The sequence below is a fragment of the Hemicordylus capensis genome, chromosome 5 (genome assembly GCF_027244095.1).
Source record: "Hemicordylus capensis ecotype Gifberg chromosome 5, rHemCap1.1.pri, whole genome shotgun sequence".
NCBI lineage: Eukaryota > Metazoa > Chordata > Lepidosauria > Squamata > Cordylidae > Hemicordylus > Hemicordylus capensis.
Genome location: NC_069661.1, coordinates 35,772,425 through 35,793,308, shown reverse-complemented (window position 1 = coordinate 35,793,308; position 20,884 = coordinate 35,772,425). Strand labels below are relative to the sequence as shown.

The following is a 20,884-nucleotide window of genomic DNA, read 5'->3' as shown; positions in this document are numbered from 1 at the left end:
GGCATTTAGAGAACGAGTGCCGAAAGAATTCTACTTCTGACTGTGGTTAGAAATGAGCCAAGATTGGTCATCATGCCCTTTGAACTGATTACTCTAATCAAAGTTTTTGAAATAAACTGAAATCTGAAACCCACTTTAGATCTTGGGTTCAGCTTTCAAATTATTTCAAGAAATTTGGTTCGAATGAACCAAGATCTGTTGATTGATACGTCATGGCCAGTCTTGAGTTGGTTCTAATAACAGTCAAAAGTTGAATTCTTCTGACTCACACAGGCAAAGGGAAAGGAGAGCACATGCGCCTGAGGCTAGGAGATGATGTGTAAAACTGGGATTTAACTTTGGTTCTCTGTGACGTCTGTGCCTGACTGATGTGGTGACATTGCAACATGTGATGACATAGCAATGGATCATGCACCCAGACAGCCCGCTACTGCTGCTCCAAGCAGTGTGGCGGTACGGTGGTCAGGACGTATCATCCCAGCCCCTAGAAATCCAGAATGCACTGTGATGCATTCTAGGGATCTCCCCGGCGATGGCCGGGAGCTTGCTTCTGTGCCAGCACTGTCTGGGAGCAGCTGGCACTCGCACACAAGCATTTAGCCTGAGTTAAGGGAGTGCTCACACCCTTAACCTTGTCTAACTGGCAGGCTCCGTTGGCGAGTTTGCTGCAACAGTGGCGATGGGATCTACATGGATCCTGGCGGTTCTCACGAGTCGCCAAGCCCAGTCTTGGCTGCCTTAGCCCTGGTCTTGGCTGCTCATGAGAACAGCCTCAGGGTGACAGGCTGTCTTCAGGGGTATAGCAAGGTTGGAAAGAGCCCTGGGACAATAAATGAAGATGGGCTCCCCACCTTCTCCTCCTTTGCTGCAGAAATACTATAAGGAGATTATGAAAAACAAAACTTTCATGGCATATTCTTTCTGTGGTCCCTGTTATATTCTGTGCAAATAATATCACACACACAAATCACACACATGTAGATGTTTTCACAGTTGTTATTATTATAATTATTATTATTATTATTAATAATAATTCAGTTTTTAATAATTTCTAACATAATACACTTGTTTATGCACATTCCCCCAGCTCAGAAATGTTTTTTTACATATATACCTACACAATCACCTCATATATTCATACAATCTCAACAATGTTTCTGTCTTTCTTATTTGCCTCTTCACACAGCCTCTGTCACAAGCCAGCAGCATGCCAGTGAGTCAAGGCTGTGGCAGTGGGAGAACTCAGCTGCCACCCAGTCAGCAGGCCCTTGCCTCTCTCAGGGGCCCAGGGACATTTGTCTCACCTTTTTCAATTATAGCTATTTTGACCCTGGCTGTGTTGACCTCCTGAATGGCCAACCATTCCATAACTTGGGAGAAGTAGAAAGAGGGAGGCCCTTCTGAAGTATCGGTGTACCCATGATGTACATACACTCAAGCAATTTTATCACAGCCATAGGCCATACAGGAAGCGTAAAGAAAATGAAAAGTATACATTTATACAAAGTTTTTCTCAAGCTGCCCTTTAGCACAAGAAAGTATGACAAGATTGTAATAAAGAAGTCACCAAAAGCCAACACTACAGTGTAAGATCACATCTGGCAGAAACGATTGCATTCTGAGTGATGAGAAGGACACATGCAATCTGACATCGAGGAGAATGGAGTGGACAGAACTTGCCCTTTCTCCTGCATATACATTTGCAACCCAGCCATTTTTAGCAGCATTCCCCCCTCTTACAGAAGGAGGAAGACCCACAAAGAAGGAAAACTGTCGTTCAGAACCCGGTTTTGGCCAGGACTGGGGTGCAGCGAGAGTTCCTTCTGTTGCTAAGACCACGGCTAATAACTATGAAATTAGGAATACAATCTCAGGGCAAGATTTCAGCCCTGAGTGATAGCAAGTCTCTAAAACACTTTCACAAATACAACAAAAGTCTCATCTATACCAAGATGAGTGGCAGAATACTCTCTGCAGTTCAACAAAATGTGTGGGAATCCCACACAGAACTTAACAGAAATAAAGGTTGCAGGAACAGAATCTTCACTGTCATCCCCCTTCAATCCCTTGTGCCTCCTCTCTTAGACTCCACAGCCAACAACTCTGCAGAGGGAGAGAGATTTCTTTCAGCCTAGATGGCCAAATTGCCACCCAGTCCCTTTCTCTGTGGGCTCCATTGGCTGCTAGTGAGTCTGCATGTGATGGAGGAAGAAAGAGACCATTCTCTTTGCCTGTGGTAACAGCTATTCATCCAGCTTTCCTTGATTGATTCTCCTTTTCTTTTACTTTTATATCTCTCCAATGCATCATTTTTAGTTTTATTTAGAATATTTATAAAGTATACAGTGTACTGTGCTTGATTGGCCAGCAAACTCGCCTGACCTGACCCCATAGAGAATCTATGGGGCATTGCCAAGAGAAGGATGAGAGACATGAGACCAAACAATGCAGAATTGCTGAAGGCCGCTAATGAAGCATCCTGGTCTTCCATAACACCTCATCAGTGCCACAGGCTGATAGCATCCATGTCACGCCGCATTGAGGCAGTCATTGCTGCAAAAGGGGCCCAAACCAAGTACTGAATACATATGCATGCTTATACTTTTCAGAGGTCCGATATTGTTCTATTCTACAATCCTTGTCTTCTTGGTTCCATGTAATATTCTAATTTTCTAGGATTGTGGATTTGGGGTTTTCATGAGCTGTACGCCATGATCATCACAATTATAACAAATTAAGGCTTGATTTATCTCGCTTTGCATGTAATGCGTCTGTCTCATATATCAGTTTCACCTTTTAATTTGCATTACTGAAATTAATGGACTTTTGCACGATATTCTAATTTTCCGAGTTTCACCTGTATATTATTTATTTTTCTATGTAAACCACTTTGAGAACTTGGGTTGAAGAGCAGTATATAAATAGTTGTAGGAGAAGGAGAAGGAGATTCTAAATCTGAGAGCAGGGCCTATGTTACTTCTACTTTTTAAATTATTTATACTTAAAGTAAAGTAAAGGTAAAGTGTGCCATTGTGTCGGTGTAGACTCCTGGCGACCACAGAGCCCTGTGGTTGTCTTTGGTAGAATACAGGAGGGGTTTACCATTGCCTCCTCCCATACAGTATGAGATGATGCCTTTCAGTATCTTCCTATATCACTACGCCTGATATAGATGTTTCTGGGAAACATACCAGCAGGGATTTGAACCAACAACCTCTTGCTTGGTAGTCAAGCCATTTCCCCACTGCACGATTAGGTAACTTTATACTTAAATTAGGTGCTTTCTATTAAATAAGTTTCACCTAAAGATGTAGGATATGTTAAATAAGCTTAAATCCCATTGAAAGATAAGCATCGAAAGGCAAAAGTGTATGACACTTTGTACATTTACAAAAGGACACACGGCTCAAAAGTTGGTTGGTTAATTTACATATATCTATATCTATATCCCACCATTCCACATACCCACATGCCCCTTTCCACAGTGTTCAAGGCAGTTTTCTTACCACTGATCATTGTTTTGGGTTCCCCCCTTTTTTTCAAATCCAGTTGGATTTTCCATCATGGTGCATGATGATAGGTCATCTGAATGTGTGCATACTGCTCAGATTATTTGTGAATCAGTCATGGGTTGTACAGTATGAAAAAAGCCATATTCCTCCATCACAGGCAATCTGGCTTCATGATAGACCCACCCTCACTAAAGGAGGTTATCACAATCAAGTTCATATTAGATTTGTGAAGGGGAGAAGCAACCAGATTTGAAAACACATATATTCGCCAAAGAATCACTTCTCATTTTCTCAGATTTCTCCCTTGACTCAAGTCATAATGCAAGAACTGTATATGTGAATGGTTCCTTGCAAGGCAGAATCTAAGGAGCCAATTATAGATCTATATCTATATCTATATCTATATCTATATCTATATCTATATCTATATCTATATCTATATCACGCCGTCAGTTTCAGTGATCCAGGACATGTAGAGAGAGATGGCAAGTTTCCCTGGGATTGTGATCTAGGCCATTTTTCAAAAACAGAACAAGGATCCTAAGGCTGTGATCCTAAACCAAAGTATCTGCAATAATTTCCATTGACATCAGTGGGATACTCCCACAAGCAAGCATCTTTATTAGTCACTTAGGTGCTTTTGCAAATGTTGCCACATCTCATGCATCACACATACATCTCTCCCATGTTTATTCATCTGTGACTGTGTTAAAGGAGATGGAGAAATGAGAGGAGGAAAATGGAAAGAGACCCGTGGTTTTCTAGCCCTTGGGGCTTGTGAGCTATAGGTAAAAGTGCAGAGGAGAAGGATCCATGGCAGAGGAGCTGATTAGAAGGTCTGGTTTAGATCGCTGTATAAGCAGGAAATGATGAATCTTGGCAAAGGACCAAGAGCCAAAACAAAGCAGCAACAAAAGCTGATGCTGATACTTTGGAAAGACGGGGAGAGAAAGAAAGCAGCTGGAAAAAGCTGGAGAAAAAGGACCAAATTGTAGGAAATTGTAGACATATTTCAATTCAGCAGAACCTGAAACTTTGGTTATCATGGTCTTCTCTTCAGAGTGCTTATTTGTTAACTATTATTATATGAAGGAAAGGGAAAGAGGGTTAATTCTTCAGGTGGAACTCTGAATTGGGGAGTAACAGGCATTTGATGTTATAAACTCTGGCTTGGACTATTTGTGCATGCTCTGAGGAAAGAAAATTATTAAGACAGAGGTCCTCAAACTTTGGTCCTCAGATGTTGTTGGACTACAGTTCCCATCAACCTCAGCCTCATTGTTTGAGAACCCTTATATTAAGGGGCTACCTCTTAGTTATGACAAACAGATTACAGAAGGCAAGGTAGCTGTTTCCAACTCCTCACTTCCCTTTGTATCATTCAAAGTCATTTGAATGTTATCCCTGCCTTTGAGATATTAGCTCTCCCTCCCAGTTCTGTGCCATCCTGAAAACCTGATGAAGGAAGATTCCCTCCGTCTCTTCATCTGAGTAACTGATAAAAATGTTGAAGAGTGCCAAACCCAGGACAGAGCCTTCAGTCACTCCACTTAAAACCTGGTGAGGAGCGACTGACAAGCACTCTTCAAGTTTGTTTCTCCCCCCGCCCCCCACCCAACTAGTTGTGAATTCACCTGGCAGGGAAGTATGTTCTTCCCTGGTCTACTTTCCTAGACAGATCATTTGTGAATTAGTGGAGATTCTCACTGTTTTATGTAGTTTCACTTTTTTGTTTTCAGTTGTGCTGTTTTCCTGCTTTGTAGATATTGTTTTTATTGGTATCTTAAATGATGTAACTTACTTTGTAGGTTTTTGGTTGAAAGGTGGTCTATACATTTTGGCTCACATACTAACTGTTCTGCACACGGAAGAATGCACGTGTAAGAGGGGAGGCACAATTTTTGCCAATCCCATCTTCCCTCTGCTCTCCAAAAACATGTCTCTGACCATGTTCCAACCACTGAACATTAGTCAGTATGTGAGCCATTGTAAATAAAGAATGATCAGAGATACTGGTTTTGTCTCCATATCTGAGTAGTCTATTGAGGCACTGTGTGTGGTGCCAACATCCTAGGTGCACATGAGGCTAAACAAAATGGCTGCACTAAGTGACCATTTGGGGACGCTAGTCAGCTCTAGGCCCCATGTTGGGAACTGGTCTTTGGAAGTACCAAATGGTTGACTGCTAATGCTAGGCTTGATCTTTAAGGTGCCACAAGATTCTTTTTTTTCAAAGATGTAATTCTTATTCATTCTTTGTGCTTTGTACATTTTAGTACCTACTGTATTAATATGCACAGCACAATCTTGTTTTGAATTCCTCCAAATTTTAGAATGTGTCAAAGGAAGATAATACTTCCTGGCTTTGGTGGGTACAAGTTGCACGATACTGGCTCCTACACTCAAATATTTTGAAGACTTCTTGTGTAATTTTAATTTTATATATTTATTTATTTTAGTACATTTATATACCGCCCCATACAAAAAAGTCCCTGGATGGTTCACAGTATAAAAGCAATTAAAATATTAATACAATTAAAACCAAAATACAATAAAAACTCTAAAACCAAAGCTTTAAAACTATAAACTAAAAGTCTGACTAAACAGGTATGTCTTTAGGTCCTTCTTAAAAACATCTGTTCGGGGGTCACTGATGATCCATTTGAATGATGGCACAAACTCTCAGGATGAAAGGTGGGCAACAAATCTGAACATACAATATGTATTGTCAGCCATTCAGATGTTTATCAGCTCTTAAGCTGCAGGTTACAGCAGACATGACCTATGGTAAGTTTTTAAGACTACTGAATTGTTTTCTAAAGATAATTAATATTCTACTCCAGTATAATACTCTAGCATCACTGGAGACTCCAGTATAATATGAGAACTGAACTCAGGAGAAAAAACCTGATTTTCATGCTTGATTATAGAAAATGAAAGCAAGAAACCCTCTTCCACAAGATCAGTGGAGCTGGTATTTTTTCAGCCTTCGGCAGAAATTTTCAGAAATTCGGCAGAAATTTTCAGGTTGTTTAAAAAAAATAAAAAAAAATTAAAGGTAGACCCCCCCAAACTGGCCAGGGGTGTTCTGCTCAAGTAGGGATCCTATAGGGGTTTGGGAGAAAGGCTTTTGTTAAAAACCTCCCATTTGCCCATTTCTTTTGTGAGTTGTGTGGTAGGTATAACCCATCATGCCCTACCACAAAACCCACTTTAGTATCCCTAGGAGCTATCCATGGGGAACAATGGGGTGTTTTAAGTTTCCACATTGTTACTTATGGCCGAAATGAGCTGCACTCACAAGAGTGCACACATACCTTTTACACTGAAAATTGCAATGCATTTTGCAACCCTGCCTTGAAAAACATTACAGAAGCACACAATAAAATGGAATCTGTCCCTCCTGACTACTGTTCCCTCTAACAGGGTTCCCCAGATGTTGTTCACTACAACTCCCAGCATCCTCAGCTGCAATGGCCTTTAGTTGGCATTGTGGGAGTTGTAGTGAACAACATCTGGGAATCCCTGTTAGAGGGAACACTGCTCCTGACACAGAACACACATTTCAAACACGGCCCCAAAATGGCAAAAAAGAATCACTGACCCAGAATCCACTGCCAGCCACAGGGCCAGAACTGCAGTGACAACACTGGAACAAGGTGCCCTCTCAAACACAGTTATGACTCTTACTTCCTAGCATTGCAACAGCTGCCACAGCAGCACCCTTAACAGCAAGCACAGCCATACACTCAACTAGAGCAACTTCAGGTGTACACATTTTGACTGAGCACACCTAGAGAGAATCTATCTATGTGGTCACTAAGAGTCGACACTCAATCAATCAATCAATCAATCAATCACATCTTGCAATGCAGATTGCAGAGCAGACCAGAGCAGTGAGTGAAGCACAGGTTAGTCTCAAGACCAGACATGGAGCTCATTACAGCAATCACCAAGAAATATTACACAGAGAGAGAGAGAGACACACACACACAGAGCTGCCACTGTCCATTTCTCACCACAACACATAATAAACAAAACAAACCACAACTCAAAGAAGGCAGACACTCAATTTCTGCCTTTGTCAATTTGAGATCCAGCAAAACCAGATAGTTATAGCAGTAATAGCACAGCATATTGCAGTATATATATACACATAACTATATAACTATAACTATATAAATATAACTCTATATAGCTATTTATAGTTATATATAGCTATAACTAGTCAACTTAAGTGATGCAGCGGGTAAATGCTTGACTAATAAGCAGAAGGTTTCCGGTTTAAATCCCCACAGGTACTATATCGAGCAGCAGCAATATAGGAAGATGGTGAAAGGCATCATCTCATACTGCGCAGAAGGAGGCAATGGTAAACCTCTCCTGTATTCTACCATAGAAAACCACAGGGCTCTGTGAGCGCCAGGAGTCAAAATCGACTTGATGGCGCTCTCTCTCTCTCTCTCTCTCTCTCTCTCTCTCTCTCTATATATATATATATATATATACATATACATATACACACACACACACACACACACACACACACACACACACACACACGTAGTTATAGTTATATGGTTATATAGTTATATATATATTCGGTGCTGAGAAAACAACAAAATCAAACCTTCCTTGATTCCTTCTTCCTCTCCCCCTTATGTATCCTCTTCAAGAGAGGCACACTATAAGGGCTCTCTCTGCCTCCCACTCCATTTGAATACATTTTGAAGCTGCCTCGTTTTGTGTTCTTCCTTCCCTCCTCCCTCCCCCAAGTCAATGGAGGCACAGTTGCCCATGACAGCAGTTGATCTGTATGAAAACAAGCCAACCAAGAAGCAATGAGATCACAAGCCAATCAGAAGCCATTGCAAGAAAACCAATCAGAAAAGGAAAAACTGGCCTCCAATATAGTGCTCAAAACATCAAAACGTTTCAATCAAAATGGGGTTGTTTTGTTCCAAGTTTCAAACAGGCCCTTTATGTAAAGAGTATTTTGTTTCAAGCTCAAAACACTTGAAAGGGCCCATATTGAGTTAAAACATTTTGACTCAAAATGGGCCCTTTCAAGTGTTTTGAGCTTGAAACAAAATACTCTTGATTTCAAAACATTTTGCACATTCCTATGGCTTGGTATTGAAGTCTGTTACCATCAGGGTATGGCTGCATGGTCTCATATTTGCTCTTTGTAAAGCAAAGCATTCCTAGCCCCTGGGGTTTGAACTGGGATGCTATGGCCAGAAGCTGGGAACTAGCAGTGTGAGCTCCCTCTGGCCTGGGATTTTTTTTTTTGTAGGTGAAAAAAGGATCATGTAACATTGGAGAAAGGGCTGTAGCTCAATGGGACAGCAAAGGTTAGACTCATAGAAGCTCCTAGGTTCAACCCCTGGCTTATCCAAGTAGGGATGAGAAAAGACTCTTGTCCTAAACTCTGGAGATCCTCTGCCGGTCAGCATAAATGATACTGACCAAGGTGGACCAATGGTTTGGGTTGGTAGAAGTCGGCTTCATATGGAACACCCGCCCATCAAATAGCAAGAAGTCTAGACCCTCTGGAATAGCCTGACCTTAAATAAACTAAAAGCCTAACTTCTGTCTCTTACACGTCAGGCAACAGCTTTTTCTGCATTATCAGACAGTCATTGACCTCTGAAGCCTAGAGAACATAATCTTCAGATCTAGCTTTGGGTGTAGCAGCCAGTACTTTCCTACGTCAATCCATGCCTTTGGCTGCCAGATCTTGCTTCATCTTTTCATGTTGTGAATTGATCCAAGATGGATTCTTGCGCTGTGAACCTATGATACTGGATCTTCAGGACTTGGGGATGGGGGAGATTTCAGAGTAGTTTGCCCATGTTTTTTTTACTTGCCCCCCCCCCCCACCACCACCAAAGGCCACTGTGAGAATGTGAGAAATTGAGTGGGATAGGATTGCAGAAGGAAACCAGCTGAAAATATTATAAACTATGGAAAGGATTGGTTTGTGTTTGGGTTAATGTATGAGTTGGTTAGATGCCAAAACAATGTATTCAACTATCCCTAGTGAACATCAGTACATAGGTCCTTTGTAGCAGGCTGAAAAATTACCAGTTCCTTACTGAGATAACCCAACAAGGATTTGGTTTGTCAAGATATTCCAGATAAACTATATTTCATGGTTTCTATAAAACACTCAGCCATGAAGATTCTACTGATTTTGTTTTTATTGGCTACAATTTTTTCCACCAAAAGGCAGTCAGAGAATAAAGTCAAACAGCTGGTGAAAATCCATCTTTGTGCATAAACCAGCACCTGCTACCAACTGCTTCGTTTAGAGAGTTCTTTCTTTGTTACTTTAAGATATGGATTAAGCACAAAAAGACTAACATATTTTGATCTGTTTATTTAGATTCAGGGCATGCTCTATTCACCCATGTGCACCTGCTTGTGTGGGAAGATGGCAGTCCTTTTAAAAATAAAATTCAGAACTGCATAATAGTATGCACAATTTGTGCACATACCATACACACACATCTGTGTATTCTGCTGTGCATTTTTACCATACACGCACATCTGTGCACATACCATACAACACACTCTGTGCATTTTTCTTGTCTGTGCACACATATTTTGTTGCCTAGAGTAACATTCCATGACATTTAAAAGCCTACACAGAGTAGGAGAAAATCCTCAGAATTGGAAATTTGACAGCATAGTTGCAGAAGAGTGTTATATTTATTGGTGAAGACTCTTTGGGGAATAGCAGTGGAGTTTGTGGGAAGCATCTTTGGCAGGGGGAGGAGAAATTGATGCATATGATCAGGATTTGGGTGGGTTTTATTTTAGAGGAGCCTGGAGTACTTGCTTCCGTTTTCTCGTTGTTATTTACCACTTTCTGCATCATCTATCATAATGCAACTTTTGCAGGACTTTAATTTTTGAACTGCACAAATGCTTTTAGAACTGTACTTCTTTTTAGAACTGCAGGAAGTTTTTCACACCCAGCTTTTAGTTTGCATCTCTTCCAGAATGGAGCAGGTGCATTCACATATCGGCCAAATTTACCTTGAAGTCTCTGCGAGCTATCAGGGAGCACTTCACACACAATTCAGGTTTTTCATTGCACATTAGAGCGTAGCCCGATTTATATCCAGGATTAAAAAAAACCCACTTGTCATATCGGTTTTGGGGGCAACTTCGAACTTGCAGTAAAGTCTTGCAGTAAACCCATGGTAATGCCTGCTGTCTGGGAAAACCCTAGGTTTTGTGTTGGTTGCACATTAAAAGAAGCCTAGGATCACCCCAGGCTGCCAATCATGGAAGTGTCAGCCATCATGGGGATAGTGTTTAGCTCTCGAAACAACCCTGCCATAACTGTGAGTGGCAAAGTGGAGAGGGTCAGTGATGCAATGGGGAGAGACTTCCAACCCGCTTTCAGTGCTTCTAAGCCAAAGTTATTTATAATGTCAGAATGTCAGAATAGGGCCAAGGAGAGGTTCTGTTCCAGATTGTCTCATCATCAGAAATGAGGCTGGTGGCAACCAGGAATTGCGCCCCGCCCCATTTTTTAAGTGATGCCTAGACTTTGGAATAACCTCCCCAGAGAAGTTTGTTTCTTCATTTACTAAAATATTTCAGTTGCACCATTCTGTCCACAGGTAGGTCCTCAAGGACTCCCTAAAATCAGTAAAGCAATGAAACCGAAAATTTTGAAAGCCACTAGCAGCAAAACAACCAGAAAAAGCTATAAAAATTATAGATCAATACAACAGACAAAAACCAAATACTACCCTTTTTAGGCATTCCTGCAATGCTGTACAGTCTGTATGGTTACCTATGTGTAATAGCTGCCTGCACCACAAACACAGTGCTTATATGTCATTCATTTTCAAAATAAACCTCTCCAGGTAAGTGAACATCTGCAGAGGGGAGCAGGATCATGGCAACAGATCCCGCCTGATGTACACAAGTTCACTCGAATGTTTTCATGGAGGCAGTGCACAGATTCCAGCCTCTTGCTGCCTGAATGGATGGCGTGGCTTGTTTGCCCCAGCCCTCTGAACAAGGATCACAAGGCTGGGGCTTGAGCCCATTGGCTCTTTTGGTGGGAGGGGTTAGAGTTTCGGCCCACAATGGTCGAGCCAGCGTTATTCCCCTCAGTCCGCTTCTCTAAGGCAATGAGAGCGGGCGTGTGGGGTGAACTCTCCTCGAATGGAGCCCGGGTGCGGTGGGGAAGGCTGAGGGCCTGCAGCAGTGCTGGGAGTGTCGGTGGACTGCAGTGAAGTGCTGTGGGCTACTGGGCCAGGTGCGAGGGTCCCAAGAGTGGTGAGCAACCGCCTGTGGCTGGGCCTTCCAGGCCTTAGGTTTGGTGTGTGTTGTGGGGAGCTGGCCGCAGTTAAATCTGGCTTTTCAGTGCAAGTGCCAGCCTTTTGGGGGGTGGGGGGGTGATGCGGGGGTCCCCAGGCTGCAAAGGGGCATCATTGGGGGTTATTTGGGGGTTGTGGGCTATCGGGGCAATTGGAGGCGTTGTGGGCTGTTCTCTGGCCTAGTGGCCTGCTTTGGGGTTTGGGGGGGGAGGGGCTTACATGCAGTTCCCACCTCCTTGCTTTGTTTTTTTACCTGCTTTTCTCCTGTGTTATTAATTATCATAGGTCCCAAAAAAGCATCTGGGAAGAAACAGGGGAAGCCCGTTTGACCCCCTAGGAGACCTGTCCCTCCTGATTCCTCTTCTTCAGATGATGATGGGGACATGGGACTCATTGCCTGCCTTGAAGCCTTGGAAAAGGAATGCAAGGCACCAATATCGGGGTCCCCTGATAAAGGGGGACCATTGGTAGTGTCATTGCAGCCTAAAAAGCTTGCGAAGGGGGCAAAAAAAAGTGAAATTAATGCAGGCCCTGTCTGACAGACTTGCTGAGCTGGAGGCTGAAAAAACCAGTCCTGCTCCGGTGCTGGTCGACCTGATCCCTGACAAAGATGGTTCCATGCCAAAGCCCCAGGAGACAGATGGTGATGGCTGCATGATGGGCAATTCCAGCTCTGGTGAGTACCCCCATGGTTTGTTACCTTGGTACCTGCACACTTATGAGGTCCCGCCCAGCCCTTAGGCTGGTACCCTGGTGCATTCGCGCAACCCGCACCTTATAACTCCTGCAATCAGGTTTGGCAGGGCGTGCCCACACAGGGTCTGGTGTGATAACCTGTGTCGCACATTACACTTGTACCACCAGGTACTCCACAGGAGCACTATTCTTCAGGGGACAGGTCTCTGCCTTTGGGTGACCACTTACTGCCATCAGTTAAAGAGCATATTTGGAGAGGCAAATGTGTAGACATTTTTCAGTTTTTGTTCCGAGAACCCGAACCTGTACTTAAGCAGGGTGAATGGGATAGGGATAAGGAGAAGACAAAGTGGAAGCCCATAGAGCAATTGGGTTTCCGCATTTATGGTATACATGGGGGTGATTTTGCAAGTGCAGCCCTCTAAAGGCCCAGCTTTGGTAAAGTATTTATATGCTATAAAGTATATAGCCCCTGTAAAGTATTCACAGGGGCTATATGGACTTTGTGGTGTAGTGATTAGAGTGTTGGACTAGGAGGATCGGCCTAACCTACCTCACAGGGTTGTTGTGAGGATAAACTTAACCATGTACACCACTCTGGGCTCCTCAATGGAAGATCTGGATACAAATGTTTTATACACACATTCACACATATATGTATAATAAATGCATGAGAGAGTTATGACCACTCTTTTTGCATAAGGGCAGCACTAGATCCCACAATACCCTGGGACAAGCAGCACCAAGAACTTTGGCTGCTTATTATGACTCCATCAAGGCCCATGCAGAGAGAGTGGTCAGACAGTGGGCCCATAATTTCGAGGGCTTCCTTAGCACCTGCTGCCTCGCAGTCGTGTGCTCAGGGGGTTCCAGGTTCCCTGGTGTGCTGGGAATTTAATGTCAGCAGTAAATGCTCCCACTCCCCCTGCAGGTTTAGGCATGATTGTAGATTTTGTGGAGGAAAACACTCAGGCGTTACCTGCCTTTGCACCAAAGGTTTCAGGGGAGGCTTTAGGGTCCAGTTTGCTGGGAACATAAGAGGCAGTGGTGCTTCACAAGGGGGAAGTAATGGAAAAGTGTCCCAGCCCAATTAGGCTACCGGGTTTGAGCAGTTTACTGCGTGACTTTCCAAACAGAGAGCACGCAGAGCATCTGTTGTCTGGTTTTATGTTAGGTTTTAGGATTCCCTGCCAATTCCCTAGGGCACACAGCTTTGCTCAGAATTTCAAATTAGTACAAAGGATGAAAATGGTGGTTGCTAGGAAGATTAAAAAGGAGGTGGCACTCAGTAGAATGCTTAGCCCTTTTATGGTCCTTCCGCTGCCCACACTGAGAGTCTCCCCATTGGGAGTGCTGCCTAAGAAAGCTCCCGGAGAATACTGGCTCTTTCACCATTTGTCTTTTCCCCAAGGGGGTTCTGTTAATAATGGCATACCATGCGAACTTAGTTTGGATCAGTGTACTTCATTTGATGAGGCGGTGAATATGGTATGATCTTGTGGGCACGGGACCCTTATGGCCAAGTGCGATGTCAAGTCTACTTTCTGCTTTTTACCAGTCCGCCTTGAGGATTTTTATCTTATGGGGTTTGCATTCCAGGGTAAGTATTACATTGTCAGAGCTTTGCCCATGGGCTGCTTGGTCTCATTTGAATCTTTCAGCTCCATGTTAGAATTTGCTGTTAGGTGCAGGATGGGGGCTGCGATCTGCGCATTTCTTGGATGATTCCGTTTTCTCAGGCAGAGCAGGTACAGATCAATGTGCCCACTCACTGCGTCCTTTCATGAGTCTGTGTCGAGAGTTGGGGGTTCCCCTTGCCCAGGAGAAGATCGAGGGTCCTACAGATAAGCTGACATTCTTGGGGATAGAGCTAGACACTGAGGAGGAATGTTCATTCCTCCCTACTGAAAAGCTCATGATTTTAAGAGGCTTGTTGGCCGAGTGTGGGCATACTAGGAAGGTTACCCTCAGGCAGTTGCAGAAATTTAAATTTAAATTTCACCTATAGGGTAGTGGCTCTAGGCTGGGCATTCCCTAGGTGTTTGTGTGACACCTAAGGTTGGGATGCGTGAACCACACTTTCACATCAGTGTTACTGCCCCCATGAGAGCTGACACCAGGATCTGGTCCTCTTTCCTTGACTCTTGACTCAGTGCAGATATTCACATGAATGTGTACATCAGCACTGGGAGGATGTAATTTGATTGTTGTTGCCACCTGAGAGGAGTTCCATTAGGGGATTTTTGACTGCAAAAACAATCCAGCTCAGCCCCACCTCTAACATGCAATGTGAACAGTGGATGATTTTGCAGGGCTGGCATAAGCCACTGTCTAGGTTGTTTCACGCCGACCACATGCTGGTCTGCAAGTGGGGGAAATGTGACAATATGTTGGAGTGTGAGAGCACACGGTCCAAGCAAGCGTGACGTCTCAACCTGTCCAAGTCCAGTTCCATGCTCTCCATCCAACACTCTCCTGACTTCCATACCCAAGCTCTAGATGTCAAGCAGAGAATCTTGGGAGCACATTGGGTGGAGAGCTCCGGAACTGGACTTGGGTGGATTCAGACATTATACCCCCCCCATCAGTGATTGCACTGAATTGTTATTAGCTCCTCCAGCTCAAGCTGCAGTTGAGTATCATCAGCAAGTTTTATAGAATCAAAGAGTTGGGAGGGACCTTGGAGGTCTTCTTGTCCAACCCCCTGCCAAGTGCAGGAATCTGCTACAGCATCCCTGACAGATGATCATCCAACCTCTGTCTGAAAACCTCAAATAACAATGACCCATGCAAAACTACCAGCATGAACATAATTTGAGCTTGGACTTTTTATGCCTAATGTCTGCTTGTAAAACCCATAGAATCAATGGGATGTACTCATGAGTATACGTTATTAGCATTTTCTGAGAATGTTTAAAGTTTGTTCCCCTGCCCCTCAATCACCCTGCTCTTTCACCTCTACAAAGCAACTTTGAAATGTCAAAATGTTATCAATGTAGGCCATGAAATACGTTGATCAGCGCCTGTTAACGAGAATGCTTGCTAGCCTACTCCTGAACAGGATGGCTATTAGGAGTGATTTATTGGTGGTATCTTGCCATTGATCCTAACCTTTGGATTTGAGCTTTATGACAACAGAATCTAACCACCCCCAGAAATGCTCTGTTCTCAGATCCAGGTGAAATGGTGCCAGCTTTTAACAGGTCTCCCTGGGATTTCATGCCTTTGCATGGGACCCTTAAATTGTTTCTTTTAGCAGCAGCTGCATTTGCTAGACTTAGCAGCCATTCCTATGATCTTTACTACTTGTGCCAAGCTGAAATAATACTGCTCTGGTGCTTCTTCTGAAACTTTCCATGCCAGATAAGGTCAGGGCCCATGGGTAATTTTGGCAATGTGTCCCATGGATGCCGGTATAATTAGTCTTTCTTGCTTGCTTTCATTTGTTTGGCAAAAGACCACTTTCCACCGAGATCTGAACTGGATAAGGACAGTGTTCCATCTGGCCTTAGTTTCAACATTCAGCCCCTTTCATCAGACAATCCATGGGAATCTCTGCCTTTTCCTGAATGCAAAAGGTGAGCCTGGTTTGTCTCTCACATTATAAATAGCTACTTTCCAGGCAGTGTGCAGTGGAATAATCTTCTGTCTATATCATATGCATGTGCAGAAGGCACATGTAGATTCATGACCGCTGTTTTTCCCAGAGATCCTGCTGTCTGGAATCCTAGCTGGTTGGTGACTAGGAATCAGAATGGGTTGTCCAAGACAAATCACCACATGTGGCCCATTACTGTGAATGCAGATGAAGGAGATTGCATCTTTATCTGCAAAACTGCAGCTCTAAGCACAACAGTGTTTGGAACCAAGGGCTGATTTGAATGACTAAAAATTGACCCTGGCAGAATGGCGAATTCAAGGCTAATTACAGCTGGGTGTGCAGTGAAGAGGCTGTCTGATTGCTCAGTCAGGTTGCCAGATTGGTTTTCAAGCCATGCTGAGGTGCATGGAAAATGTTACATCATTGTGGGCTGAAAATCTAGCTGGCCCCATGATGGAGCACTTCAGGTATTATTATGTGGTTAGCTGAAAAGCTCATTAAACTCCCTGCACAGCCCCTGTTGACTTTCAATTGTGTAAACTGGCCCTGTGTCCCATAGATTGCATTGGACTAGATCATCCAGTAATCGTGTGTAGAACCGCAGCTTAAATTAGGAAAGATAACAATGAGCAGCAGAGGCCTTTTCTGATCATGTAAATAGCCATTATTGTTTCCCCTCCATTTGAGGAATTTAGTTTCCATCTAAGTCCAAACAATCTGCTGCACGAACTGATGCTTGTGCTTTGAGGGTTGGTGTCCACTTTAGGTAAGCAAGAGGGCCCCTTAGAGGCAGGGATATAGACTGACATGATGCACTGTCGAATGGAGCCAGAAAGCTCCACGTTGGGGCTGCAGTGGTGTCAGAAGGCAGCCCCGATGCTTTAAAAGACTGGCAGCTGCTATAGCCCTACACAAGGAGCAGATGTACCATTGGGCAACTGTGTGCAGTGAACATGGGCTTTCCAGTGGAGCCAGGGTCAGAGCAGCCATGCACTGCCTGCCTCTCTCCTCTCTGCCCCTCTGCCTCTCTTCCTGCCAGCAAAGAGTGGGGATGTAAGCTAATGACATCATCATCTGGTGACACATGCCAAACACTGATGTCATTCGCCTGTGCACTGACTTTTTGCCAGTGGCAGCAATGGAAAAAGAGGCAGGCGGATGGAGGACTGTGAGGTGGGGGGAAGGGAGGCTAGCAGTCATGAGGGGAGCTGCCAAAAAATCTAACTGCAGGCTGCCACCCACATGTTAGACTGTGCATTTTGTCAGCTACTAATTTTTGAGCCTGGGAAGAAGGAGACTGCACTCAGCCCCTTTTCATTTCCAGTGAAACTGAACTGCCACCACAAGCAAGTTAGCTGGAAGAGTGATGAAGTATCAATGGACTAGCTGTCCACATCCTAATGCAACCAGAGGGACTCCAAACCACTAATTGAATTTGGCATATTAGAGCCCTGCTGCCTTTGTGTTTCTTCCAGATAGTGCTGACTTGCCTGGGTGGCAAAATAAAGCACAATTGATGTAGCATGAGAAAACACTATTGATGTTTTATTGGGGATCCGCTGACCAGATTTATTGGGGTGCCCAATAAAACATCAGTGTATAGGTTCTGTCCTACTGATTGGAACTCTGAAGTTCTAGAATTCATGAGACCCTTTGTTCTCTGCCTCCTTATTTGAACTAAGAACTGTATAACTACCCCAAACGCCTAGAACCCAGTGTGTTTGTTTCCAGATGTGGGGGTGCTGGTAGACACTCTGCCTAGTGCTGCTTTTAAACTGCTCCCATCCTGCATTGAACACCCACTGTTGTGTTAACTCTTTGCTCCTTTGGATTTGTCTTCTGGCACTTACTATGCATGAGGCCAGCTTGGAACCTGAGACCATCTCAGTACCCAGATGCTTTGGACTTCTGCTTAAAGATGCCTGTCCAGTCTCCTTAAAGTCTCCATGCCCTGCAGGTACAGGCTTACAACAACATGGAACTAGAGACATCCCTTCTATGAAGCAAGGTGAGGTGGTTGCATCAAGTATGATCATGAGGAGAGGAGCAGTGGGTGCTAAGGACCAGTCTCTCACCACCATGAGCACCACCTCATGGTTTTCCTACTGCCCACTACCCTTCCTTGTTCCACTGGGGCATGCTGTTCATTTCCCCCTCCTTGAATCACTGGGGCTTCTTACCTGAGAGCCACTTCATTCTTCTCTCTCAATTCAGCAGACTAAGGAGAGGTATAAACCACTCTTCCTTTCTTTCCCCACCCTCCTCCTCGTCCTCCTCTCTTTCATTTTCCCCTCAAGCAACTGGACTTTGCCATGACCTACTTCCCCCTCCTTTCTTTTGAAACCATCAGTCTCACTACTGCAATCAATGCCTCTTATATGTCCATTGCCTCTTATAGTCCTTTCTTATGAAACTCCCTTCTCTTGACTCATTGTGCCTCTTAGGTACTCTAATATGATATTACACACTCTCCAAACCTAAATCAAGTTACTCACATTTGTTGTTTTGGTGCTGGTAAATCTGGGCTCCCTCGACTGATGGATAGCTGCCTGCTTCTCTGGCTAATAGAGCTGGCTGAGGAAGATAAAAGGTTGCCTTAGCATTTGAGTAATTCCCCACCTTCAAGGTAAGAACATTCCCCTGGAAGCTTGAGTTGGTGTTTCATCCATGGACAAGGCAATTATTAGATGCACATGTGTTTTAGAAAGACAGATCTGAGCAAGTGTGGCAACATTATTTTTATAATCATGCTTATGTGTGGCAGGAATATCCATCTTTTCACAGAGGTTTGGCACATCCTAACAGCTCACTGGGCCAGCCTTGACACTAAGGGGAAATATGATTGCTGTCTTCAAATATCTGAAGGGCTATCACACTGAAGAAGAGGAAGAACAATTGGCTGAAATGAGAAAGCAGCAGATCCAGGATAGACATTAGGAGAGATTTCCTAACAGTAGGAGCTGTTTGACAAAGGAATAGTCTGTAATGTGCAGTGGTGGGCTCTCCTTCTAAGAGTATAAGAAAAGCCCTGCTGGATCAGGCCCAAGGCCTATCTAGTCCAGCATCCTGTTTCACACAGTGGCCCACCAGATGCCTCTGAGAAGCCTACAGGCAAGGGCTGAAATCTAGAGATTCCAGCAGAGGCCATCCATCATGGATTAATGCTCTGAGCAAGGGTTTGTACGAGAAGACCTCCCAGGTCCCTTCCAACTCCAAAATTCTATGATTATATAAAAAATAAAATACCATTTAAGAACCATAACAAAACAATAAACACTTCTGCTGGGTTGCCCCCTCAGGAGCTCCTTTTCAGAATTCCAGACATGTAGGCCTGATTCACACAGTCGTCTGAATCTAGGTTTAATGTGGGTTACCAATATTAGCATGATTGTGTGAACCTACACCAAGGCAAGAATCTCAGATTCTTCTCAGACCACAAATTATCTTGGCGTGAGTTCACACAATCACACTATGTCAGTAACTCACACTGAACCTGGGTTTGAATTACTGTGTGAACCAGGCTGTATACGTTATTATAAGCATGTGTCCACAACCCTGTGGGGGAAGATGAAATTGCCTTGGAGGAGTTGTAGTGGACAAAGTGGAGGAGACAAGGGTTAAGTATCCTGCCTCTATACTCCTCTGATAAAAACAGCCTCTCTTGAAGTTGCCTTCCACTAGAGCAGGGTTTCCCAGTCTTGGGTCTCTAGATGTTGTTGGACTATAACTCCCATAATCCCAAGCCACAATGGCCTTCAGCCAACAACATCTGGGTACCCACATTTGAAAATGCCAGCATTAGAGGAAGTACTGGTTTTCTGTCATTATTTGTTTCCTTTGTCTTTATAGTGCCATTTCACTTTTTAAAATAATGAAAAGTACACTGAGAAGAAGTCAGTAATTATGTGGCGGGGAAAGGAGCAATTAAGACAGGCTGTTCAAGGAGGAATTAATGGCTAATTCGTTGCCACAGATTTGGAGAAAGAAGAGCAACTCAGGAAAAAAAATCTTTCTATATTTGAAAGATGTAATATCCCAGGAAAAACAGCAGCAATTAAGGCAATTACGGGCTCTTAATTAATTACTTTTTGTGCCTTTACTCTGCTCTCAGATACAAAAAGAACCATGTTTATGGATTTTTTTGAAAACACCTAAGAAGGAGGCCTGGTGAAAACCCCTAAGAAGAGATTTAATAACTGTACCACCACCACCGAAAAGGCCCTGTCCTTGATCACTGCTAAGTGAATACCAGATAACAGCAGGCTTATGAGGCTGAGCTTAAAACTCAGGGAAGCTATTCTCACAACCAGGAGAAATCGGGCAAAGGGAGCCTAGCCCGATTTCTCTTGGTTGTCTGCTGCCACGGGAGCTGCATCGCTCCTGGCAGCAAACTACCAAAAGTACCCCTCCCTTAAACGAGGTTGGCAGAGGGAGCGCTCCGCTAACCCCGTTTAGTTTGTGTGCTGCCGCGGCGTGGCTCCATGCTGTGGCAACACACAAGGAGACCATCGCCAGCGGGTAAAACAAGACTCTCGGCCCCAGGGGTCTCTCCAGAATGCCCTGTGTATTTGCGTGGGGCATCCCGGATCTTCTGGGGGGCCGGCTGGCCGCCGATCCCTGCCACCTCTGCCGGCTCTGTGACAGAGCCGGCAATCATGTGGGTGGCTGATCCGGCTACCCAGGGACGGCTCCCTGCCAGTGTGCAGGGAAAGTGGGCTAAGCCCTCTCTC

General features: G+C 44.1%; 1 protein-coding gene across 9 annotated transcripts in view; it reads left to right on the top strand.

Annotated features, from left to right (window-relative positions):
- LOC128325886 (uncharacterized) overlaps positions 1–20,884 on the top strand; it is a 147,006-nt gene that overhangs the window by 49,687 nt on the left and 76,435 nt on the right. For 5 of the 9 annotated variants that reach the window (XR_008307710.1, XR_008307707.1, XR_008307711.1 and 2 more), the window contains exons 1-2: positions 11,628–11,816; positions 12,400–12,533. Coding sequence is in view for 4 of the 9 variants with exons in the window: in XM_053251735.1 (XP_053107710.1) it covers positions 12,476–12,533; positions 16,011–16,131; positions 18,020–18,162 (322 nt within the window). In the remaining 5 variants the exon portion in view is untranslated. Of the gene's footprint in view, positions 1–11,627; positions 11,817–12,399; positions 12,534–16,010; positions 16,132–18,019; positions 18,163–20,884 lie in introns of those variants that run through there. The other 4 variants (XM_053251733.1, XM_053251737.1, XM_053251734.1 and 1 more) reach the window with 3 other exon arrangements.